The sequence below is a fragment of the Elgaria multicarinata genome, chromosome 9 (genome assembly GCF_023053635.1).
Source record: "Elgaria multicarinata webbii isolate HBS135686 ecotype San Diego chromosome 9, rElgMul1.1.pri, whole genome shotgun sequence".
Classification (NCBI taxonomy): Eukaryota; Metazoa; Chordata; class Lepidosauria; order Squamata; family Anguidae; genus Elgaria; species Elgaria multicarinata.
Window position 1 is genome coordinate 46183490 of NC_086179.1, and position 27593 is coordinate 46211082.

Genomic DNA, 27593 nt, shown 5'->3' on the forward strand with positions numbered 1-27593 from the left:
ACAAGCAAAGTACTGGGGTCAACTCTAAAGTTTCTATAGACCGACTTGGAGAGAGAGGGAAAAACCAAGCAGCAATCCCTATCCTTGCCCCTATGTAACCAAGCATCCACCACAAAGTTAACACTTTTGGCTGTTGCCCACTAACAACACCACTGATATTCACAGACCTAATGCTGCCAATTCTTAGGCACATGCCGTTAACTGCTGTCTGTGCAGCAGTGTGGTGTAGTGGCTAGAGTGTCGGACTGGGAGTCGGGAGATCAGGGTTCTAGTCCCTCCATAGCCATGGAAATCCACTGGGTGACTTTGGGCCAGTCACAGACTCTCAGCCTAACCCACCTCACAGGGTTGTTGTGAGGATAAAGTGAAAAGGAGGAGGATTATGTATGGCACCTTGGGTTCCTTGCAGGAAAAAAGGTGGGATATAAATGCAATAATAAATAAATAAAGTAAGTCTTTCAGTAACAGCAATGGCTATAAGTAAGTCCAGGAGCCGACTATAATACAAAGACCAAGGTCCTGGTAGGCAGGCAGTTATTGGAGTGGGCAAGAGGACGGTGTTGTCCCTCTCCCATCTCTGTGTTTCTGTTAATTATGCAACTTACAGATGTTCTTCCTTAGTTGCATTCTACTTGCTTGATAAGCTAATATGTGTGTTAGAGCAATGGGAAAAACAGACTGTATGGAAATGGCTGTCCTCTTCCTGTTTTAAAACACATAGGAGCGATGCAAATAAGTGAGCACTCCCAGTTTGAGGGGTCGTATGATGTCCTTTGTGATGATGTCATAAGAACTAAGGTAACAATGAAAGAAATTCTGGAAGTTTGAATTTGCGCACTGTCTAGCAACCACTTTCAATTTGTGAGCACTTCAACAAACCTGGAGAAGGTACCGTGTGTTTTACAATTCGTTTATGTAGCCTTTTGAATAAAACTATCAACTGGAGGTCTCCCTTTAAGAGGAAATAGAACTTAGATCCTGAATAGAGCTGTATTCAGAACAAAAGGGGATGTTCTTCCCTTACACGTTGATAGTTCTTCTTGCCTTTACATTGAGACCTTTCTAAAGGCAGTGGAGTAGAAGCACAAGAGGTGGCAATGGCAGAAGCTGGGGATGACTGCTATTTCTATTTTCATTCAACCTGTATAAAGGTAAATACTGCACAATTTATAATGGCTTGCATCTCTTATATTGTTATGCACTCCCCACTTTTACAAGTTGTGAGAAGTTTCGCGGAGAGTGCTACAGGGTTTAGAGCGCAATCCGATGCATTTTTACTCAGCCGTAATCCCTATTATATTCAGTGAGCTTACTCCCAAGTAAGTATATATAAGATTGCAGGTTCAGTTTGGATGAAAGTAGGGTGACCGTATGAAAAGGAAGACAGGGCTCCTGTATCTTTAACAGTTGTACAGAAAAGGAGCTATACTAGAGTGACCAGATACAAAAGAGGGCAGAGCTCCTGCAGCTTTAACTGTTGTGATGAAGAGGGGATTCCACCAGGTGTTGCATGCATGCAAATGACACCTTCTGAAATTCCCTTTTTTAGACAACTGTAAAAGATACAGGAGCCCTGTACTCCTTTTTATATGGTCACCCTAGATGAGAGACCTCTGGAGACTTAAGAGTCTCTCTGTAATAGCAGCTTTATTTTACACTGGAAGCAAACAGGTGCCCCAGAAAGCAACTTGTACAAACCACAGCCAAGCTTCACCTCCCCCCCCTTCCATATAACTCTACCTTGGAACTCTCAGCATGCAGTGTGTCTGCCTCTGTTTCTCCCATTTCAAAACCTGCAGGCTGCTTTTCATGTTCCTCTGTGTATCCTCAGTTGGAGGGGGATTATTCATCTGTCTTTCCCATTAAAAGAACAATTCCAAACTGCTTTATTTCTCTTTCTCTGCTCTCTCTCCTTTGCTGATGGGATGTTCAACTTCTCAAAGTTCCAATGGGTACCTCATTCAGAACACTAAAGAGAGATTAATTAGCTTCCATTGATGACAATCTACCTACCATCCTGGGCTATTAGCAAGTGTCAGCACCCATTAATATAGCCTTTTCCCTGAAGGACTTGTCTTTCATGACAAGTTAGCTTGTGATTGCAAGTCCTCCTAAGTAGGAGATACTTGAACATGTTAACAAAAATTAAGAACCTGCAAGATGATACATTGTTAGCTATTTACATATCACAAAGATATTTGCCCATTAATAATAAATATAATCTGAGTTGGCCTAATGAAGATATTATGGTGATATGAAGTTTGGACATTTTATTTTGGCCAAAATGGCTACCCTGGGTTTTTGTCTGACCTAAAGAATATCAGGTTTGGCCATTCAGTGTGGGATCCTATACTGGAAGATTATCTTATATCGCCTGAAATGAGGATGTAATTCTCTGAGGGTATATCCCCCCCTTTTTTTTAACCTAATATACTATTTAAATTATCTCTAGCTTTGTTCATATAAAAACCATCCTGTTTCTCTCTATTTCTGCCTTCTATCTAATGAGGAACTTGTATTTTCTATTTAACAAGGAGCCTGTATGTTCCACTTAAGGATGGAGACAGTCTTTGAGTCGCAGCTGTATTTTATATTTTCACCCATTGTTTCTTCTTCCCAGAAACCCGTGGAAGAGTCCCAGGTACAATTCCTAACCATCAAATTAAACTCTACAGCCTGGTAGACTCTAATTTGAATGTTTCCAACTTCATCCCACTTTCCATCTAAAATTGTACCAAATGCCGACTCAATGGCTTGAACGTATCAGGCATGCTTTTCCTTTCCCACCCCTTTTTGCTTTGTCTATGATCTTACCTGATAAAAAGTTCTGGAGACCGTGAAAGCCTGCACACTACTTTGTGACTTTTCAGTTGGTCTAATCAAGGTATTATGGTGTTATGGATTTGGGATTCCCCGCCTTGGGGCTAAAATGTTTTTGTTTTTCCTTAGTGTTTCTAGACTCTCATCAACCCCAGCCAGCAATGCCAATGGTCAGTGATGATGGGAGTTTTGCTCAACGTCTAGGGGTGCAAGTTTGGCAAAGCAAAGATAATGATCCCTTCCAGCTTCCTGTGTTTTCCCCTCCACTGCTGACACACTAGTGAGAATTCCCTTAACTTTCACATCTAGTCTGTACATTTTGCCTATTTTTCAATATACTTGGGTTTCACTGACATAGTCAGGAGTGCAAGGATATGTGGGATTCTCTCCCATACCATCGAAGTGGCATCCTGGAAAGAAAACCCTAGTCCACTGTAAGCATCCTGACCCCTTGCTATAGGGAATTTGACAAGAATACTCAATCCTAAAAACACAATTAAGCACATTTGCCCCTGATGAGCATTGCTTCCATTTGTCTCAGGGCTGCGTAGAAGTCTACATCTGTAGGGATTCCTGCTTAGACACATTTCCAGTCAAAGTGTCTCTCTAGAAAACAGTGCTATGCCAGTGCAATGTCCTCTACCTTGAATCTCAATATGCTACACCCATGAAGCTCTTTGCCTCATTTGCAGCTTGTTGAAATGATTTGTTTAAAAAACAAAAACCTCTCAAGATGCTGTACAAGATAAAAAACATACAAGACAGATACAATAAAACTCAATAACTACATATTCATTAAAAGTTCAATAAAAACAAAGGTTAATGGTTTTCAAAAATCAATGAAAACAGGTTACCTAGGAGAAAGGATATCTAATCCTCTTTCTACCACTCTTGCATTGGTTTCTGGTTCATAACTGGCTAAACAACATGATGAGTCTTTACTATAGAAGAACTTGCTGCTGAATCAGCAAGACTGATCCTTTCAAATTGGTTGCTAGTCCGCACTCCGGCTCCTCGCCTTTCTGGCCACCCCCCCCCAATTGTTTATATTGGGCAGGATGTCACACACCCATATCTTTTTGCCCCATAACTTGAAGGCCTCTGCAACCCATCAGCTGTAGGAGCCTCAACCTAAATCTATAAGAAGTTGCTTGTCATCATGGCTATAGGTTGCATCTGATCTCCTTAATCCACTCCCTTCCAATGCAGGCAGTTCTCAGGATAATTTTTCAGGAACGTTCTTAGGAGGGTGGTAGAGGCAAAAAGGAGAGTCGAGAGTCGAAAACTTGAGGTGGTTAACTTCTTATTACTTTCGGGGGTACATTCAGGGGTGAGGGACTTAACAATTTTGTGGTTTTTAAGTAATTGGAGACAGAAGCAGAGTCAGAGACTTCCTTTTTAAACTCTCTCTCTCTCTCTCTCTCACACACACACACACACTAGCTTTAAATCATTTCTGCTGCTGCTTTTCTGCAGTAGCAGCAATCCTCCATTGGGGGCAATCTTGCTCTACGGTGCGTCTGAGGAAGGATGCTATGTGCATCTATCTGACTGTGGGATAAGATGGCCCTGCCCTGATTGGAGGATGATTTTTGTTGAAAGAAAAACAAGAAAGAAGCCTCTGACTGTGCCAGAGACTCTGGCTGCTTAAAATGTAACTTCCAGCCTGCCTTCGCCCCACAAGAAAATAATTAGAATTTTTGCAGCCCACCACTGAATCTGCGAAAAGTGCCTCCCCTTCTTTCGCAGCCCAAAAATGAAGCTGAGAAGGCGGGAAGTACTTCCTGACCACCTTTCTACACCTTCTTCTGCTTTAACTCTGCATTAAATTATTTCTCCAGCATCTTTCCCATTCTGGGGTCTTTTCTTCTAGCTTTTCACTCCCATCACTCCTGGACAGACAAATGGTCTTGATCGGCTGTTGATTGCAATATCCAACAGTCTAAGCATGTCAGCCGTTCCTCCACATAACAGACCATCTCAGCCACTCCTAACTGTGTGCTCTGCACCTGACTTTGTACATCAGCCTTGACTCCTGTGTAGTGCTATGCAGGCAGCATTTTCTTGAGCAGTCTCCAGTTTCTCCTTCATGATTCCTCTACAGTCTCATTTAAACTCATTCAGAGTTGCTTGAAGGCCTGCAAACTGGTGCTGCATTGTTCTGGTTCCAAAGGTGCTATGATTTGCTTCAGCTTGCTCACTCACCAGCTCAGTTTCTTTCCATTGAGGAAATAATATTCTGTTTCTGATGCCAATGTTACATGCTTCCTTTATCTCAACAGTAGGAATGTTCAAGGTTTCAGAGTAAAGTGACAGTGTTTAATTCAAAGGGAGAGGCGGGACAGAAATAAATATATTATTATTTATTTCCTTTGACACTGGAGATTTACAGTGTCTTTGTAATATTTACTTTATTTATAAATATACAAGCAGAGAACAGTGGAAGCAAAGAGGTACTTCTACAGCAGGCAGAAGATCCTCAGGGTTCAACTAGTGCTGCATCCTCTAAGGCTGGATCCCAGTTCCAGCTAACTTCAGCTAGAAACTGTCAGTTATCCATCTATCTGCTTCTCCCAGAATATTTTAGGGGTTTTGTTTGTTTGTCCATTACTTTTGGTGGGGCAGCATATGGGAAAGAGTTATAATTAGCAATGGGGAGAAAAGACCCCATTAGCACCAATGGGATTTTTTTTGCCTATTGCTAATTGTTGTGGGTGAGACACAATTGTCTTGAAGGTCATGCCTCATGAAGGAAAGATAAAACCTCCTGTCCCTGGATGCTGCAATCCCAATAAAAATGGAAGGTGTATGTCATTTGCTGTTAACAAAAACCCCTGATGTACTTGGTGCTGATGGATTTAGCATCATGTATAGTTAGGCTCTGTGTCTCCCATTTCAACACCCTACCCTTCCTCTCAGCATTGGATATCAGGAGGTCTCATCTCACTGTAGCAGTAGGGTATCTCCAGTTGATGCTAACAGATGTACATTGTATCTGTTAGGCCCCATCCATCAGGTACTACTACTACTTCAGTTCCATTTAGTTCAGTTGAATGGAGCTTGCACAGTGGTAGCACTTGGGTGGAATATCACTGTTAACCTAGATTTACTTAAAGTTATTTCTCCTCTATCATGTATTTGTAGTTTCCTTGGGATTTCCACTGGAACTTTTCTAGGGACAGTGAGATAATGATTCTAAGCCTTATGCTTGGAATACACCACCATAGTAATATTGCACTTCATGGACAAATGTAGCCTTGGGGTGTTGTTGATTTTGTGTTTTTTTTAATGGGCTGCATGGACAATAAATACAATAAGTAGACTAGTATATGCTAAACAGCTTGCTACCTGGGCACCTGAAAGATTGCTTCCTTCCATATGCGCTTGCTCAAACTTTACAATCAGCATCAGCAACCCCCTGCCTTCTGAAGTTTGGTTGGTGTGATCAGAGGGAGGTCTTTCACAGTTGTGGACTCCTGTTTGTAGAATGCGCACCTCAGGGTGTCTCACCTGATGCCAAATCTGATAGCTTTCTAGTGCCAGGCATAGTCCAGTTTATTTGTCTGGGCCTTCCAGCATGTCATCAAAAGAGATTTCGTTTGGTGTTTTATTCGTTTTTCAGGATTTATTGGGCAGTATGTAACAGTGTCATTCTGCTAGTGTAAATGACTGCGCTACCGGAAATTCGCTTCCAAAATATGCACAAAAGGAAAATCCAACTAAAATCACATTTGCACAACCATAGTTGTGCAAGCAGTTGCACAACTGGTTGTGCATTATGCCTGTGCAACCAGTTGTGCATTATACTCATAGAACCCATTGTGAAATCACTTGCACATTATGCTTGTGTAACCCGTTGTGCAACTGATTGTGCATTACATCTGCACAACTCATTGTGCAAGTGATTGTGCAAGTGTAATGTGCAACCGGTTGCACAACAGAAAGATTCAGTGGAGCTCCACTATCAGTAATTGAGTTTGCGGAATGACACCATTGGATATTGCCCACTGCTTTCCTGTGTTCTGCTGATTTTGATATAGAATTTTCGGTATGTGAAATGGTTTTCATGTAAGCTATTCTGAGACTTTTGTAACTGGAAGGGTGGCCTCCCCCCACCCCCAAAAAAGCATTTAAAATAAAAAAATATTGCATGGCCAAGTTTTCAACCCCCTTTCTTCCCTATTCAGGGATCAAAGTGCCGATTCCGTCACTCTGAAAAAGCCATTGCCAGTGACACCGTGTGCTCATTATGGAGAGAGGGAAGATGTTCCCATCAACTTTGCAAATTTAGACATATGGAAATACAGGTAGAAATGACAAGCTCTTTGAAGTGGCCTATCTTGAAATAGAGCTATTATAAGCATTTATAGGCTGTCTCTCACCTCTGTTACTGCAAATGTAACATCTTAGTTTCACTTTTAAGGAGTGTGATGTCCTTGTGACACCCATATAGCAGCTTTGGAAATAGTCACATTAACTAAAGATAGCATTGGGTCACACCTTCTTCCAGGCTTGAAAAGCTGAACAAATTCATTGAATTTTAAGGGTCTTTCCATCTGTACTTTAATTCAGCTTTCTGTTCCCATAACCTTCCTCTTTGTGCTGTGATAATAGAATATTTTTATACTGCAATGAGTAGAGAGAAGAAAAATGAGCCATCTTTAGCAAAACCTTGAGTCTTATTAAATTCAGTGTCAAATTGTTCTTTGACTTTAAGGATTGAGGATTACAAGCTTAGTGATTTAAAGGGAACTGGGAAGAAATACTTTATTTCCAGATTCCACATATAAGTTGGATCCAAAGAACTATTAATGGAAAGAAAATAGCAACTACTACCTGTTGCAAACGCTCAAGAGCTCACACAGTGCTATAGCACTAGATAGGTTCTCATGCTTGTGCTTGGGCATTTGCAGTTGCACAAGCAGTACAAAATCTTTGCATTTGGTTTAACTCTCTAGTTTAAGGTATAAAACAGCTGTTCCATGAGGAGAAACTCCTTCCATGAAGGAGAGGGCACCTTTGGATCCAACCTACTATGCACATCAAATGTGTAATGTATAAGGAGCTAGAAGCCAGATTCTCTTTTGATGCCTGTTTTGGAACCGAATGGGTGAACGTTTCTGTCAATGCTGAAATTAGTGGGAAAACCAAAGAGTTTCAGTAAGACCACATTTTTATAGACCACATTTATGTCTGTGCAGGCTTCTATTGCAAAATATTAGAGGTGAAGCCTTCTTTGACTGCTATGTTCTGTTTCTCAGCTATTGTTCATCATAGTTTAGATTTAACAATGATTTCAAGAGCTCCGTCCATGACTTTGTATAGTGTTGTAAATTCATTAAATATTGAACAATCCATGTTTTTTTCCATAGCAAAAATACAACAGCATCTCATGTTTCTGGGAAACACAGCCTTTGGGCTGTGTGAGGATCAGTTGTGTCTTCCATCACAGGAAACCTCGTAACATAAATGGACTTTTTTTGCCACCTAGTAGTGGTGAGTACAAATATTTTCTCCATATTTTGGGAATGAAATAGAAAAGTCTAAACATGCTCCAGATTCCAGAATTAAGTCATTAAAGGAACAGTCTCATACAAGGAAGCTGACTTTTACATATCGATACAACCCTACCTGTGCCTAATGGATCAGAGTAAGGTCAGTGTTTTGAAGGTTATCATGCTCAAAGGAAGGCAGCATTTCCAAATGTTGGCAAATATTATTCGAAGTCAGAATTCATAAATATTGGCTCATTATCATGGAGCCTGTGCAAATACAAGACAGTTAACTTCTGATAATAAACCAATTCGTTAGTATTACTTTAACTGTGGTTAACAACAACCAGGATTCCCCTTAATCCAGGATCTATTTACGTTTTGTTAGTTAAGTTTATTAAATTTATATATAGCTTCACACAACTAAAAGGAGTCCCAAAGTAATTTACAAAAAAAGGGATAAAGTACAAAGAATATGATATATTTAAATTCATTAAATTTAAAGCATATTAATTAAAACCATACAAATTCACTAAAAAGGCCCATCTCAAATTATTCCCCATCTAACATAGGAATGAATAGTAGAAATAACCACCAAGTTCAGACCATTAAAATTATCCAAATGCCCAGATGAGAAATGTCTTCATCTGATGCTGGAAGGGTGACAGCATCAAGCAATCTTCCTTGCGGCTACTGCAGAAAGGACCATGTGTGTCCTTAAAATATTGTTCTAGAGATGTAGCAGGTGCTTTAATGAAAGCTGCTCCCTGTGGTTGGGGAAAACATTTTAATGGACCAATCATACAGGTGGGGGCACAGCCAGCATCAAATATGACTGGACACTTGGCATAGTGTTACGAATTACCCCAGACAGTAATCACACCTCCAGCATTGCCACCATCTTCTGCCACCACTTCCTCCCCATCCCCACCAGTGACACAGGTGCTGGCCCTGCCACGTTGTGGGAGATAAAACATGGTGGCCAGCTAGTGCTAATCAGAGGTATTAGAGCCGTGCACTGCTGGGTAAACCCACCAATGGGAAATGAAGCAGGGGTGGGGATCTTAACCACAAGTCGTGGCACAAAATAGCAGTAATGCCAAGGATGGCAGCAGGGGTCCACGCAAGACATCAGCCCTGGTTGGTCCTGCCGGGGTATGTAGGATCCTGCTGAGTATGCTAGGTGCTGATACAGGGCCTGAATACAGACTGATTGTATTCTGTGGACACTCATGGAAAATAGTTCTTCCTTGTGTCCTCTGTGCCGCCACTGCTGTATCTTCAGATTTGTTAAGCCAATGGAGGGCAGGGTTGTAATTTCATTTCTTACACTAGAAATTTTACAATATAAGCCAACACGATACCAATTTAGGCGGCAAACCAGTAGTCAGTTAAGTACACTTGAGTCGCCTTAGTTTCATTTACTTGTGATTGTACATGTCCACCACACTGCATCTTACATTGTAATTCTAAGCACATTTAGGGTTTCTCCATACCAGGCTAAAATTCCACGCCCTTACTGGGAGTTCTAATTCCGGATTCTTTGTAGAGTTAAGATTGACTCCTTTACACTGGCAGACATGTGCTTTGATGTAGAACTCCCTTTCTCTGTAAATTCTATGTTTGCTATATATTTCATTATACAGCCACTAGATGGTGCTGCTGCTGCTGCTGATTATTATTATTATTTATTTATATAGCACCATCAATGTACATGGTGCTGTACAGAGTAAAACAGTAAATAGCGAGACCCTGTCGCATAGGCTTACATTCTAATAAAACCATGATAAAACAATAAGGAGGGGAAGAGAAAGCAAACAGGCACAGGGTAGGGTAAACAGGTGCAGGGTAGGGTAAAACTAACAGTATAAAGTCAGAACAAAATCAAGTTTTAAAAGCTTTAGGAAAAAGAAAAGTTTTTAGCTGAGCTTTAAAAGCTGCGGTTGAACTTGTAGTTCTCAAATGTTCTGGAAGAGCGTTCCAGGCGTAAGGGGCAGCAGAAGAAAATGGACGAAGCCGAGCAAGGGAAGTAGAGACCCTTGGGCAGGCGAGAAACATGGCATCAGAGGAGCGAAGAGCACGAGCGGGGCAATAGTGTGAGATGAGAGAGGAGAGATAGGAAGGAGCTAGACAGTGAAAAGCTTTGTAGGTCAACAGGAGAAGTTTATATTGGATTCTGAAGTGAATTGGAAGCCAATGAGGAGATTTCAGAAGTGGAGTTACATGGTCAGAGCGGCGAGCCAAGAAGATGATCTTAGCAGCAGAGTGGTGAACAGAAACCAATGGACTGATGTGAGAAGAAGGAAGGCCAGTGAGAAGAAGGTTGCAGTAGTCCAACCGAGAAATAACCAATGCATGAACAAGAGTCTTGGCAGAAGAGACAGACAAAAATGATCGAATCCTGGCAATATTATACAGGAAAAAACGACAGGATTTAGCTACTGCCTCAATATGAGGAATAAAGGAGAGCGAGGAATCAAATATAAAGCCAAGACTACGAGCTTCCTTGACTGGAGTAAGCGTAACATCATTGACAGTAAGAGAGAATGAGAGATGAGGAGAAGGTTTAGGAGGAAAAACAAGCAATTCAGTCTTTGCCATATTAAGTTGCTGACATATTGAATTAATTGTACCAGTTATCTCTGATCTTTTTAAACCGGGATAAAGGGGGGAAAGTGTGGGAGATGTCCTGGAAGTTGATAATAATGTGTAAAGGACCCACAAACTTTCTTGAATGACCAGTCATGAGCGTGCAATAAAAACCTTGTGTAGAAATGCTCTTAGTTGCCATTAAATTCCACTGATATGTCTTGGATTTCCACACAGGTGTTTTGACTGGATGTAAGTCCGGTTACCCTGTTTTCCAGTAGCAATTTTCAAGCTTTTGTGATTACATGTTACTGTAATCACAGCAGGATGGCAGAAGTTAGATCTGGATCTACTGTAGATCTCTTGGTGATTTGGAGTAGATTCTCTAGGATTTCTGACTTCCAATGGTTTAATAGCAGCAACAAAATGACTCCCTTCCACACTAAATTATACTGGTGAAATGAAGAAAGGTAAACAGGAGTGGAATTTTGTGTGGAAGAACTGTGAGCTCCATTCATTTCTGCTACTGAACAAATTCCTGGACTCAGAGTTGTTTAATTCAAAGCGTGTGCCTTTTGCATCCATTTGGAGGATCTTAGGTACCTAATAAAAAAAATAAAGTAGATCCCACAAGCCTGAAGTCTGCTCATCCCTAACCTATCCAGTCATTTTGTGTAAAGTAGCTATCTTTGGGGGCTTGGCTATGATAGAGGACAGTGGATATTAATGGACAGTTGACCCCAGTATCCATTTGTTGCAGGCATCGGTATGTACCTTGAATCACATCCATCAGCCAAAGTCAGGGGGAGCTGAAAGAAACCAGTTTTGCCTGGTCTGGCAGAGTTGTTAAAAGTTTCTGGGGAAATCAGTTTTGGAATTCCAAGGTACAGATACTGATTTGGGGCTAAGAGTTTCTGCCATAGTGCTTGCTTTTATTCCCTGTAGTGCCTCCTTAAACTGAGTATCACATAGGCACTGTAGGTATTGAGCTCTCTTTCCTCCATAGGAAACTCGTCCTGTGAAGGCTGGGCTGAACACTCACAGATGAGGGAATGAGAAACGATATGAATAACGTACATACTGTGTAACTTCGGCATCTCCTGTTCACATTTTTAAAAGTGCAAACTTGAATGCTGCATTTTATTCACAAACACAAGAGTATGGTTCCAATATAATGTATTTTCTCTATGGAAAAATACATGTGGAAATTGTTGTGTTTCATATGGAAAAAAATCAATGTGGATATTGCAGGAAGGATCTACAGATGGAATGCTGTCATATATCTTTCCAGGAAAAAATATATGCATTTTTTCCCATTCATAATGGATTCCACATGCATTCATAGTTAGAAAAAAGAAATAGATTTCCTCTGAACTAGCTTTTACTAAGAGGAAAGTAGTGGAGAACATGGCTAAAAAAACCCCACAAGGTTGTAACAATTGCATTGTCACAATTCTGTTCACTAAATTTTGTTCACCAAGTTATGGGAGTAGTAATTAGAATGAAGACATTTAGACAATTCATCAATTAGATGAATTGATTAATTTTTTAAATTATATTTAAACAGATTTCTTTGCAAAACAAATAACTGTGAATACTTACTATTCTTTAGATATTTAATACACTAAAACCTATTATAAACTTTAAAACCCAGTGAGACCCTTCGGATATCTTATAACAATAAAACATCTAGACAAATAACCTTTAAACAGTGAGACATTACAATAAAGAAAATGGATTACCATGTGTCACACCTTGCTCATTATTCCACAACCTCCTAAATGTACAAGAGTTATGCACAACTGCTTGTGCATCCATACTTGTGCAAATGTAACTTTAGTTGGATTCTCCTCTTGAGCATAATTCAGAAGCTGGTTTCCACTAGCAAATGTAATTTTCACTAGTGTTAAGTACTGCCCCATGGCTGGATATCTATTTAAATTACTCCCAATATATTTCCAGCTGTTATCAGATGTTCTTCTGTCAAGTATTCTCTCCTGTCTTTTGAATATAATTTGATCTTGCATTTCCTTCAGATTTGGGTTAGCATCTCTTTTGGTTTGTCACACATTATCTTCTCACATTTTATTTATTTATTTATTTATTACATTTATATACTGCCCCATAGCCAAAGCTCTCTGGGCAGTTTACAAAAGTTTAAAACAGTAAACATTAAAAAGTTTAATTACCTTAATTCCCCCCTTCTGATTTCTTAACCAGCTATTTAAATAATCTCTTATTTGAAAATATTCAAACAATACTTGAATTAAGTACTGTATTAAGTGTTTGTTTCCAACTTGTTTAAAGGCTTAATGTGATTAACATGAATCCAATCAACAAATTTATCAACCACATATTGTTGCCATTTTATAAAATTGGTAATTACCCCATTTTTATTCAGTTGTGAATCAAATAAGAGTAATGACAGTGGTGATTCTGAAGGACATACGTAGTTTATCCCAAACTGTCAGTAAGACTGTAATAATGCAACTAATTTCCTTTAATACATTTCTGTCTTTTGGATTTATCCAAAGCAGTTCTTTTAACAGTATTTTAACAAAACTTTGTTCTAAATTATGTATATAACCTTCTCTCATTTCATGATATCAGTCCATTTACTTCTGAATAAACATTATTAGGATTGTACTATTAATTAATTAATGGCCTGATTAATACATGAATAGATCAAGGCTGCAATCCTATGTGTACTTTACTGGGAGTAAGCCCCATAGAGCACAGTAGAAATTACTTCCAAGTAGACATTCCAAGTAGACATTCCAAGCACTGCAACTGGGGAAGGCAATGGCAAATCACCCCACTACAAAGTCTGCCAAGAAAACGTCAGCGAAAGCAGGCGTCCCTCTAGGAGTCAGCAATGACTCAAGCGCTTGCACGAGAGGTTCCTTTCCTTTCCTTTTCCTAGACATTCATAGGCCTCCATTATAAAACTATGGTTTATTTAATTATGTTTTATTTAATTAGCTGATGTTCCTAGTTGTAATACACATCTGTCACATTTTACATAGTGTCTAAAAAAAGAACAAATAGTGTCTTGCCTTTTGTGAATGAATTAAATATGTTGAGAATGTCAAAGTTTTACTCAACACAGTTGTATACTGAACTTAAAGTTCCTTCCTATAGATTCTACATTGCAAAGAGAAGTTCAAGAAGGTACTTTACATCCTGCCCAAAATCAAGATACCACAAAAGGTCAAGAAAGCACATTAAGACCTATTCATCCTCCACTGATAATTACCATCAATCTTGAGGATGAAGAAGAAGAAGAACAGGAGGAGAAATGTAAATACTTCATTAGACATTTATGTTTGCCTGCTCATTATTTCTAGTAATTTGACTGTAGAAAAAGTTCCCTTAAAAATGAGGATCTCTTATGCCATTATAGATCCTATTATTAATATTGTTATTATTCCTCTGATCACCGCAATTGTATTTTCAAGCTCTCGTCCAGTGTGTGTGTGTGTGTATGATATATATGCGTGTATGAATTATGATTCTGTTTGATACAGTAAATATTGGCCTTTTGAATTTAATCTTATTTTGTATAATATATTTGAATGCAGTAAATAGGACTAAAACATCTCCTTCAACTGTTGCCAGATTGTAGACCCAGACTTTTATAATAACTATGTCATATCAAGCAAAAATGTTATTTAATGTGAAAAATGGAGAACTAGGATTTCCCAGAAAATGAATGAAACTTGTTACTTCACATTTAAAGCAACCCTGATGTGGAACTCTACCATTTAAAGTTCTATATAATTTGTATGGAAAGATCTTTAGTTAGAAGGATTTTTAAAAATGTTTACCTACAGATGCATCTTACTTATTGTCAAAGACACCAGAAGACATAGAAGAAGAAAAGGCAATAAAGGAGATGTGTTATAAATCTGGTAAGAATCCATCATTGATTATTTTATTTTATTTTTTCTTCTACCCTCTTGCTCTGTTTTTATTTGATACCACTATGGTAATTTCCCCTTTTCTTTTGTCTTCCTGGGGGTGAACCAGGAGAATACTACAGAATTCAGACTTCTCAGGAAAACCATTTAACAAAAATCATATCTTCAGCGCTGGAGAATGAGCTCTTGAAACCCATGGAAACTGGCAGAGATTTGCAAGAAGGCAAGGACATGAGCAAAGAGAACTTTTAATTTAGGTGGCTTAGGTTTTATTGGGTTTTAATTTAAATAAATCGCATCTCATTTTTATTTTTAAATTTTTCTTTATCCTATAGCTCAGAGGTAGAGCACCTGGTGGTGGTGGTGCTACCCATACTCAGCCTGGAAAAAAATGGGCTGGCAGAAATGTGTTGGGCAAGGGGAGATAGTGGCAGTCCACATCTGAAACCGCTTTAAGAGAAGAGGGAGGGAAAATATGCCTATATATTTTTAATGAATATCTGCTCATTATAAAATAAGTTTTATATTAAATATGTTTAGAAGAAAGACCAATCTCAAATGGGGAGTAATGGTGTCTGAAAGTTTTGTACTGGTGTTGCTGTCCCTGAGTCCTTTCAAGTACTTTGATTATATCATAAAATAAATCCCCATCGCCCATGGTGTCAAGCTTACCAGTAGGGCTGTGCACCACTTTGGACCACATTGGGGCAATGGTGAGCCGCTGTGCCTGCGGGACTTACCTGAGCCATCCAGCAGCCACCTGTTCTCAATAAGAGCTGCCATTTTAAATGAAGATGGGGGCTCTGTTGTTTCCTAGATCTAAGATCTCAAACTGCATCGGCTATAAAGGGCCATTTCTGGAAACCTGTAATGGCTGAGCCACTTTGGGTGTCCAGATCTTGCTTCGGATCTAGATCTGAAGTGGGTTGGCCCGGGCGTGAAGCACCCCAAGTTGGGTTGGGACCCATTAAGAAGCTCCAAAGCAGGCTCAAAGGAAATCAGTGGGGTGAGGTCTGTGCACAGCCATACTTACCAGTGCTTTCATTATGGGGGGAAGATAGGGGGCTCTTAATAAAATCCACAAGCTCCACTGCCTCAGCACCACCAAATTTAGCAAATAATCACCATTGTCTTCAAAAAAAATACAAAAGGCTTACATTCACCTGGCATATAATTATGTTCCATTGCCCAGATCATTGATATTATTTAATATAAGACCGATTATAGATACTAATAAACAATAAGAAGTAATATAGATTACCCTAATTAGCATTTTAGAATGAATTTTCCAGGGTCAGATATTATTAATAATAAATGGTATTATTGCTGCTTCTACTGGAGTGATGTATGTCTTCATTATTCCAGGATGCAGCATGACTAAAGGGTGGTTAATCTAATGGTTAACTATCTGAATCTGCTACTATCATATCAAAATCAACTGAATTTGAATTAAGGGTTGTTGGGGAGGAGGGGCTGAACAATAGTGATAATTGTAAAGGGAAAGTAAGTATTTTGACTAATTAGTGAGAAAGTTGAAAAGTTTATATGATATCCTTTAATTAGCTAGAGGTTATCATACTTGCTTTAAATCAGCAAGTTATGTGGACATGTTTGGTTTCAGGCTTTTGTCAAGTGGGTTTTTAGGAGCAGCGATGAAAAAAAATGACTCCTGATTATCCTGCATAATTCATGGTTGGGATGTTTGAAGTAAGTGAATGCAGAAATCATACTATTTAGCATATGGGGTGTTTCATGTGTTCAAAGTATTTACATAGGTTATCACAGGACTGCTTAGGGGTGCTCAGTAAGGTTTAAAATGGATGGGCTGAAGCTAATAAAATATTGGCTTGATTAACGCTATAGTAATATCTGTGCTATGGAAAAACTATTAGATAAAGTTTAATAAATTCATTTATTCTTGTTGGTTTGCTTTTTTGCTGTTGTAGGTGATGGTATTGCAGTTCCATCGAAATTTAATATAGAAAGGCAAACAGAGATAACAGCATCTTTAGACAGTAGCTCTAGATCTGATCTTAGTGCGTTCGAAAATGGAGGTAATTACTTAAAGGTTGCTTTATTTAAATTCTTATAATAGACTAGACAGTGAAAATTTCTGTACAAATACAGCATGCACTGTGTGAATTAAAAAAATACAAATTTTGCCCCAAGGTAACCTGAATTCAGTGGTCAACCCACAAACACAACATTTTGCAAATGAAGCATGTTTATCATTTTTCTCTTTCTGCTTAGTTCCTAATGTCTACCTGTGGAAGTCCTCCTCATCCTTTCTTGGCTTCTCAGATTTTCCCAAACATTGTCTGTCTATTTTTATTTTAGTAACTTGCTTTAAAAATGATAAACTGAGATTTTTGAGGATGTTGGATTTTTCTCCCAATACCCAATTCCATACTTGCGCTGAACATACACAACCATACATATAAGACTGGACACAAATGTACCTTCACTGCTAAAATGCAGTTAATGGTGTTCAAGCAAAAACTGGGCCCAAGCCAACCTGAGGTTGGCAGTGGACAATGTTGTATTGGATGGTCACATTGGTAGTGGGGCGAAAGTGGGCCTGAAAAACAAGAAAAAGTGTCTTCATGCAACAGCACAGAAGACCATAGGAAAGAACAGAAGCCAAGGATTTTCTCAATACTTTACTAAAGAATAATAAGATCTTTGAGTGATTAGAGGACTTTTTCTCTAGAAAACCATACATCAAGGGCTCCCACTCAAAACATTCAAGGCACTTACTTCCTTTTTAATTTCTTAATAAATACTTGGAAATACATTTGGCCCTTTCTCTGAGGAAATGGGGTTCCTCAGATGCTTTCTCCTGGAGCACATCACTTCAATGGCAGTTTAGTCTATGGACCTCATAATTCTGTCCTGCAACAACCCCGTGAGGTGAGTTAAGCTGAGAGTTAGTGACTGGCCCAAAGTCACCCAGTGAGCTTCATGGCCAGGTGGAGACTAGAACCTGGGTCTTCAGAGTCCCAACCTAACACTCTAACCACTACATCACATGAAAGCTATGCACATTAGTATCTTGACCTTCCACTGGATGCTATGAGCTGTTGCCTTGCTATACAGGCTGATAGCATGGTGCCATTTTGAAGTCTGCTACTTTGAAGAAACTTGCTTTATTAAGTTAACTGCATATTTTGCCATTTGATTGGTCACTCTTTCCCCCAGTGGTTAATGTTAAAAAGACACATATTATGATATAATTTTGGAGCACCCTACTGTTTACCCCCTTCTGCTGTTTTTATTTTTGTTGTCGTTTGTTGTTGCTACCAACTTTATCTGATCATTTTGTCATGCTTTCTCTCTAAAGGAGGCGATTGTTATTTGTCACAAAGGAGTATGTTTGTCGGAGGAATACAAAGCAAAGTATTCACTGGAGAAAAAGAATTTACCATGCTGAAGTGTTCAAATGTTAAAGGTATTTGGAGCTCATGCCTCATTTTGTTTTAAACTGAGAAAATATGCATTCTCCCCACTTTTTTATTTTTTTCAGTTTGAAAATACATTCTGGCAAGATGTCTGTGTGAGTTGCCACAGACTTCAGCTGGCAGCTAATTTCATTCTCTTATCACAGTTAACACTCTGTTTGTTATTTTCGGTTATGGCACATTCCGCTCTCTTTGATTCCAACATAGTCTTGCTACTTATTTGGGATTCAGCAGAATCAGCGAGTTAATTACAACTATCTTTACTGCCCCATGAACTATTTCAACTCTCCAAGAGGCTAAAAAGCAATTGAGCTGAGCAGTTCATCAGATGAGATCTGCATTACATAGCAGGCTCAGTTTCATAGTATATTTGCATATTTGATAGCATATTTCACCAATCTGGGCGAAAATATGCATTTCCAACAAGGCATGACCTGCCCCTTGTGGAAACTAGTGTTTTTGTGTGTATCGGGGCGTGCCCCTGGAAGTGCAGTATCACAGCCACGTGTGGACTAGGGCCTAGCAAGGCTGACTGTGTGTGTAGCCACACATGGATACTACCTTTTATGCAGGCTTTCCTTCAAGGGTGAATCAGCCAGTATGGCTATAATCAACTAGTGACTATTTTATTGTGCTTTTATTGTTACATGTTATCCCTGTTATTCTCTTTGAGGGTTCACTAGAAAGTGGTATATACATTTATGTAATAAATAAACCAGAAAGTAACCCCTATAAATGAGGATACATGTGATATTGGTGTTATAGCACCTAGGATCAATTTGTACCTCAGAAAAATGATTGGGGCAGCATGATAGTTAAAAATCATGCTATGTATGTGAGGCTGTGAACGAATAGTTCTTGGATCGTATGTTATTCCTTGATGCAGCAAGGCCTTACCATGCCACATGCACTGGATACTGCGTGAGTGTGTGAGTCAACCTATAGACGTGAACAGCAGGATCTTTGTTATGTTGCTTTTCTTTAGCTACAAGCCACGCTGACTGCATAAAGAAGCACCATTTTAAAGGGGTGAAGAAAAAGAAATGGATATCCGAAGAACCCAAAAACCCAGCTATCCCTTTGACAGCAAAAGGTATTTTGAGCAATCACTTTTAGTGGGTAAAAAAGTCACATGTGTAATCAATTCAGTTCATGATATTTTATCATCACAGGCAATCTATTAAAAGGATGAGCTTTAGATTTGGGTCTGATGCCCCATTCATTCCTTTATATCAGTGGTGAAGAACCTGTGACGCTCCAGATGTTATTGGACTGCAACTCCCATCAACCCCAGCACATATGGTTAATAGTCAGGGATGATGGTATTTGTGGCCCAGCAAATTCAGAAGGGACTCGCTTTCCCCATCCCTGCCCTGTATGTTGAGCAGCACTGAGTAGCTTCTTGCATGTTTGGGGAAATTATTGATTCTTGTATTATTTCTTGCAGCAATGCATACTTCAAACCCTAAAGGTAAAGGGAATTGCCAACAAAATGATCAAAGCAAGAATGCTGAGAATGCTTCTTATGTTCCTTCTCAGAGAGCCAGTGGAAGAAGCATTTCCTTGAGTTCTCCAGTGGCTGGAAGGTCATCAAATCTGGCCTATGGTAAAGTTGGTGCAGTCAAAGAATCCAAGATGAATTTACCTACAGGTGAGCACCTAATTTCAAAGGACCTCTTTCTGGCATGGGTGTTTGTTTTTGTTGAGATTGCATTCTGTTACACCAAACTTAATTATTATTTTAAACTGCCCTGGAATCAATGTTGATGAAGGGCCATATAAAAATGTTTTAATGGCACAATCCTATTGATTATGCCCTCGATGGTGGTAAGCCTCTGAACTTGGAGACTTACGACTATCCTAAGGCAGAGGCAGCCTTCGCCTCCCCATCCTCCCACCCTGCATTTTTCACTAGATGGGCTTTTTTGCTCATCTAGCAAAGGTGTTTCAGAGGGGGAGGGAAGAGGGCTAGCAGAGGTTCAGGATAGCTGATATCCTGGCCTGTCCAGTTTTCCTACCCTCCCCACCCACTGAAACACCCCCTTTTCCCCCTCTCCAAATTCCCAATCTCAGAGGCCAGACGGCACGGTTCTTTCTGCACCAGCTGTAAGACGGAGCGGGGTCAGATCTCTGACTCTCTGACCTTGGAGAGAGGACTCCAAACAATGCTATGGTCCCCACAGACATTATCTAGTAGCCATAGGATTGTGCCCTAAATAAATAATGGGAAAGGTGTTTGTAATGTCTCTGTCTGTATAATAATACAGGGGACGGGGGCAGGAGAAATTTGTCAGCTATATATAATATAGTTATTTGTTCAGAATTGTAGCCCACCCCTCCTGTAGTCCTTATCAGCTTGAGTAAAACACACACACACACACACACACACACACACACACACACACACACACGTATTCTAAACAATTACAAGTCATGTGAATTTTCTATAAATGTCTCCAAGAACTTACTGTGGTTGCTACTGCTGCTTATGTTGCTCATAGCCTCCTTAGAACGTATTTAGTAAGAAGCGGAAGCTGTGGCAGCCATTATTCTTGCTTGTTTGTTCTTGTTGTTCATGATTTTCATGATGTTCCATTATGGTATCCCATCTACATTGTTTCCAGTTCTGGTTATAGTAATCTTCACCTTCATCCATACTTGCTTAGCAACCCAAACTTCAGTGAATGTCTTTGTATCATCTTTGGGCCATGCAAGGATATGTTGGCAGGTGAAGCTCAGAATGTAAAGTAGAGGTCAAGTGTCAAATCCAGAGGGACAGTAAAATGTGGGGCTGCAACCTACAGGCAAGAACAAAAGTGGATTGTTATAGTCTATGGATATCTGAATTAGAGATGAAATTCAGGTGGGATTCAGGCCTGTGAGGGAGCTGGAGAGGTCTAGGTTAGAATCACAAACAGTGAAAGGCCCATAAATCACAGCGTTGTTTGAGGACTTTCACAATAAACTGGAAGTGATGTAGAAGGCAGAGATGGCATTGGCCAGTTGGATGCTTGTAGATGGAGCAAATGCTGTTTATTTGGCTAGAAAATACTCCCTTGTTGTCCTCTATGTTGCAAGATTTATTACTGCAGAGTCAAGAGAAAAATAAGTAAACTGCATATGTTCAGGAATGCAAAGTATGGCTAACTTTCTGACATTGTAACATCCTGTGGTCACATTCAGAAACCCAAACTTGTATTTGTCACATCTGCAGTACTCTGCCAAGTTGACCTCCATTATGCACATTCAGATGTTAATGCTTTGTAACTCCTGGCAATATCACACCTTAGTGTGAGAAGAGCCATATTCCCAAAGGATGCCAAAAAAAGGACCATGTCTTTTTCACAGGAACAGGAAAACACTTATTCATGATGATGATGATACATATTTTATATTTGAGAATACAATCCTGCTGGAATTGACTCATTTTCTGATTATCGCTTTTAGTTCAACAGGTTTGTTTTTCCTTGTTGTCCTGCTCTGTCTGTCTGTTTAGGGGTGGGGAGGGATTGCATAATCTTTTTGCAGTTGGACAGTGTGCTTTAATGTTACAACTAATTCATTACAGCAAATGAATTTTATTTATTTACAGCATTTTAAAGCCACTTTTTCATATAAAAATATTCTCAAGATAATGGAAATGAGACAAATATCTGGGTGCCATGTGTATACTGGATGTGATATGTATCTCTAGATGATTTTGTCCAAACATTAAGTAGTGGGGTGGGGGTGGGGAGACACACGCAATGAAACCGTATGACACCCTGTAGTCCAAAATCCATAGGGTAGAAGTGCAGTTTCCCAGTGCCACCTTAAAGAGCAACCTGACAAAAAAGAAAAGACTGAAGCCACTGCAATATAGTGTTTCCCAGTTCCATTCCAGGTGATTCAGAAGGATGCCATGGTATTGTATACTATGCTGAGAAAACAGGGAAATCAACACGGTCACATTGCCCCCACCTATCTCCCAGTGTAAGTCATCCACCAGGGCAACAAAAGCAGTTTTGTGTCCTAACCCATTTTACAATGGTTCTAAATAATTAGTTTTATTCCAAGAAAACTTGGGAACTGGAAAATGCTTGAATCATCTTGTCTAAGGATTATACACTTGGCAGAGGCCAGTACTTGCTAAGAATAAATCTGTTGGATCAAGCAGAGATTTTACAAGGGGTTTCACATTGGCTTCTTTAAGAGCCAGTGGGATCCAACCTTCTTTTAAGGCATTTACTACTCCTGACATTCAGTGAGTCAACCTTGATCCGGCCATGCTAATCAGCCAGTTGGACAAGGGTCCAGACCATTCATGGTAGACTTTACATCTCCAAAAATCTCGCCCATGTCCTCAAGTTGAGTATGGAATATGTTTCCCTTTCAGGTTAAGATATTTTTTAGAGTGATTTGTGATTCATGTTATTTCAGCTAGTAATATGGCTGACTTTGGGTGTCTGCTTATGTATGTGTAAAGCTAGATTAACAGAATGGGAATTACAGATGACAATGTAAAACAATCTGTATTTTTCTTTGTAGAAAGGTGCACTTCAACATATAACATACCAGCTTGGCGAAAAAGAAGCCCACATTCTAAAGTATATAGTAAAGCTGAAAAAATGCATTCAGGTATTTATAGTTCTGATTCTAAAGTATTTTAATTTGTTAAGAATGAAAGCAAACTAAAATAAGGAGATTTTTAAAGAGGCATTTGTTATTATGCAGAATAATACGGTAAGTGTTAGATCCTGTGCATTTGTGCCCCAGAGACTGCTGCTCTGGCTAAGGATGAAAAATACCCAAAGCTGAGGGCCGCTTACAGGTAGATCTTGTTCCATAATCTTTCCTTGCTTAGACAAACTGGCTAAGGTGAGGGGACTCCTTGTTTTTCTCGGTCGTCATTATCAGATGGTAGCTGTGCTTGCAGCCAGACAGTCTATTTTACTTCCAATTGTTGGCTACATAGAAGGTTATCTCCTCCATTTTTCTTCTCCATTTTTCTCCTATACTGAATATAATAGATCTCAGGGAAGGGTCAAGATTAGACAACATTATGCCATGAAAGAGCCTACAGACTTTTTCCATTCATGGCTCGTGTTGGTTATAACTCAGAATTGGGAAACCTTTTTGGCCGAGGGCTGTATCGCTAACCAGGAAAACTCTCAGCCACATCCAGCAGTGGGCAGAGCCCTCTCCCTCCCACCCCCACCATTCGCCAAACACACACAAATGCAGATCATTCATACTATGCACACACCCTTCTCAGCATCTTGCCCCCTCAGCTGATCCATGCAGATCATTGTGGTGTGCCAGGCAGAGTGCTTTAACCCCTATCTGGCCCTCAGCTGACTGGCACAGATCAGCTAAAGAATGGAGAGGGAGCCATTTTAATCTCCATCATCATATGCTGGGTGGAAAGTTTTAAACCTCTTCCTCCAACACACTGTGATGGGGATTAAAACTGTGCCAAGGAAGGGGGCATGGCCTGGGAGTATGCCCTAGACCAGTTTGGGGAACCTCACAGGTTGGATTAGCCTATTGGCCAGATGTTCCTCATTTCTGTTCTAACTGGTGCCTTCCTCAGAATATAGTACTTGGCTCTTTTTTATTCCACTGATCCTCCAATCCCAGAATAGCCTTCCTCCTTGGAAACTTCACCTGTAGTTTCTAGAATGCCATCCTGGGTTATCTTATTCTCTTTCCAGATTATCTGGAACTTTATGTGCACTTCCACCAACTGGGCCATCTGCATTGACCCCATAATTCCCCAGTCTGGTATATGGTCTGTTGGGAGGTGATCATGAGAGGTGCAGGACTGATATTTGGCTTGAAGTGACTGGGTCAGATGAACTGAACCAACACATCACAACCACAAGGAACAAAGTTTAATTATTTCCTAACTGAGTGTCCAGATGCCATGTGGTATCTGGTAATGGAACACTTTGTTGAAACGGCCAGGTTCTTCCTTGTGGTGGATTATTTTTTCAACTGAAGTAGCCACACACAGTGTAATATGTGTAAAATTACACAGTGTAATATGTAATATGTGTAACACACATATATTCTGCTTAAAGGAACTTTTTCTTGATTCCCCTGCAGGCTGTGGCATTTGTACATCTTCCATAAACATCTTCACCACTTCCCAGAGGAGCAGCTGTGTTAGTGTATTGTAGCAAAAACAATAAAAAGAGTCCCATGGCATCTTAAAGAAAAATAGATTTATTCTGATGTGGACACTGAGCTTCTTTAAATGAGTGTTCCATAGCACTCCCGTGACTGGCCACTCACGGATGTTCACGGGTCACTTCGGCACCGCTGTCAGCCCTCCTGCGCATCTCCCGCTCCCTGTCCCATTTCCCAGTTTTAGCGTTATAAATTAAGTCACAGAAAAATGGACTCTTCTGAAATAAGTCAGTACTTATCAGGGTTTCCTGCCATGTGCAGGTGAAGTTGCGCTATAAAACGCTAAAACGCCCACTAGAAGGTGCTGTTCCCATTGAACCGTATGGGCCAGGTACTCCTTGCTTTTCTCAGTCATCATTATCAGATGGTAGCTGCACTTGCAGGCAGACAGTCCATTTTACTTCCATTTGAGTGTTGGCTAAATAGCTATCAATCGACAAATATTGTGCAGCTATTCTGTTTTCCCTCCCTAACATTTTTTTTTTAATGGAAAGAAAAAGGAAGTAAAAAGTGATGGGGAAAACACTGGAGGGTTGCAAGTAGAAGACAATGTCATCTGGACCCCTTATAAAAATCTGTGAATGAGGCAGGTTGACTGCAGGATAAAAACCTTGTCTGGAAGCACCCCTAGGGTGCTTTGGTTTGCTGAGTCTCCTGCCAGTGCTCCTAACTGGCAGGAAATGGAAGGTTTATGGCGGAGCCTGTGCCCACTTACATGGGAATAGCCTCCATTGAACTCAGTGGGACTTCCCATGGATCCATATATAGGATTAGGATATATATGTTCAATAGTAGTCAAGCAAGTATAAAACTTAATTTGCTGACCATGCACATTTACTTGGAAGTGAAATTTACTAAAATAAATGGGTCTTCCAAATTATGATGTTTAGAATTGGGTGCTACTATGGATATGTCCACCGTTGGTGAAATTTGATGGATAACTGTAAGCCATAACCCATTTATTCTAGAGCAGCCCTAATAATCATATTGGGAAAGTTCCAGAATAAAGGGATGGTGTTTAATGTAATGTGCAATGCAGTGTTAAGTGTATTTACTCAGATGAAGGTATCACTGAATTTAATCAGGCTTCCTCCCAAGTAAGTGTGCATAGGATTCCTGCCTAGTGTGCTAACTGATAGACCATTAAACTCTAGCAACGATATCTAGATTTGGAATTGCCATTCTTTGTCTTAAGCGCCATCTCAGGCATGTGATGTACAAACAATTCTGGTCCCAGTTCCGGATCTCACCAATGTCCTTGTTTTTCAACTTCTTTAGGGACACCTTCATCCCGTAAGTTTCACATTTCACGCAGCTGTGTTTTTCAAACTTGCATGTGTCTTAATTTCAGAACCCAGAAGAAATGGAAGCAGATAAAACAGAAACAGATTTGAAGGAGAGGAAATGGGGAATAAAGAAGTGATATACTGCTCTTCCTATGGTTTACCATCAAAAGAGAGAGAGAGAGAGAAAATGCAAATTTAAATGATACCGTTATCAAGAAATTAAAGTGGAAGACATGAAGATGACAAAAATTAACACTCTAAAATGCAGGAAGTACAGTGCTGCTAAAACATATTTATTAAAATATGTAAACAAGGCATGTATTTCTGAATGAGTTTTTACTTCTGAAGTTTGAGACTGTTTGAAGGTTTACTATTTCAGATACTTAATAGTACCATATAGTTATGAACTTTTCAAGGGGCGGAGAAGCGGATTGGCCCCAGGGGCCGAATTGCCTGCCAGGAACTTCCTGGGAGCCAGATGGCATCAGGGGGTGAGGCCCTCTCCCTCCCAAATCCCCTCCCATAAAGCCCCTCCTCCTGACATTACCCCTCCCCCTTTCCTTTTTGCATGCACAGGAAGCATCCTCTGTCCTTGCGGTGGCTGAGCCCCGAGTCAACTTTGCTTCTCCTCCTCCCCCAGTTGGGGAAGGCTTGGACAGAATGAAGTAAAACTAATTGTGGCTCGAGCACTTCTCAACGCCACAGTGGAGTCGTTCTCCCGCCCCCCCTCTCCCTTTTTGGAGTGGGCAGGACTTCAGACCTTGCTTGAGGCCTCTGCAGGTTGCATGTGGTGCTGCAGGAGGCAGAATTTGGCCTGTGTGCATTATGTGTATGCAGCCAGAGTGGCTTGTTAACCATGCAGTGTGGCTTATTTTCTCAAACAAGCCACGCAGAGAACCCATGCTTTGTTGTTGAGTTATTCAGAGTGGTTAATAAGCCATGCTGCATGGTTAGCAAGCCAGCCTTGCTGCATTCAGACAGCATGATAACCCACCCTGCAGAAAACATGCTGTGTTCAGACAACACACTAATCCATGGTTCAAAACAACCCACACTCAATCACTGAGTGTGGGTTAGCTCGTTGTGTGAACCTGCACCATTATGTTCTACTAGCACAAGGGGGCTTAAGAGTAGTCCTATACCACCCAACAGCTGTAAGTCAGGTTTTATGTCTCCTAATTGGCCATTGTATTAGCCTCTATTTCTCCTGGAAAATCCATTGTCTTGCTTGAACTTGGAAATGCCTTCCCCACCAGCCATAATATTCTGGGGTGCTTTTGAACACTTTGCTTCTAATTTGCTCCTTGCCTGCCTTTTTCTTTTCTCTTTAACTACAAACAACTCTATAACTATGCTTAGAAGACAGAAGAGCTGCACAATCTATGCCAGCTCCGAAACCAATAAGAAAATGTGGGAAATGGAAAGCAGCGTTATTTTAACATTCAGATGTGGCAGTAGAGTGTTGTAACAGCTTCTCCCCCTCCCTGTTCCTCCCTAATTGGATTCTGTACATTCGAATTTCTAGGCCACATAACCCCATAGCCATATTTCACATCTTGACAACCCACAGCAATTTAAAATTTTAATTCAAAAAGGCATTGTGCGTAGTAACAAGGGGGGAAATACTTCTGGTCGTTTTGTAGCAGAAGTGTGGAGTTTTGCAATTACTAACTGCTCAGCAACTTTGTAATTCAGTTTAAGAAATATTACAGTGACAAAATGAACAATATTAAGATTTTATGTATAAACATTTTGGCTTGCTGGGTGGGACCTATTATTCACTATAAAGGTTAAGTACTGTTAATAGCAGAATGAGTTCCCTTCACATTGCCAAAGAGATTTGGTTTTTGAAAGGGA

General features: G+C 40.0%; 1 protein-coding gene across 1 annotated transcript; it reads left to right on the top strand.

Annotated features, from left to right (window-relative positions):
- Positions 1–726: 726 nt before the first annotated feature.
- C9H12orf50 (chromosome 9 C12orf50 homolog) lies at positions 727–25924 on the top strand. The gene is made up of 12 exons (XM_063133817.1): positions 727–798; positions 7008–7127; positions 8193–8316; positions 14043–14201; positions 14735–14812; positions 14931–15044; positions 16768–16875; positions 18162–18269; positions 19265–19372; positions 19727–19930; positions 22807–22896; positions 25802–25924. Exons 1-12 carry the CDS (start codon positions 727–729, stop codon positions 25825–25827), a joined length of 1311 nt encoding a protein of 436 aa, XP_062989887.1. The 3' UTR covers positions 25828–25924.
- The last annotated feature ends 1669 nt before the right edge of the window (positions 25925–27593 follow it).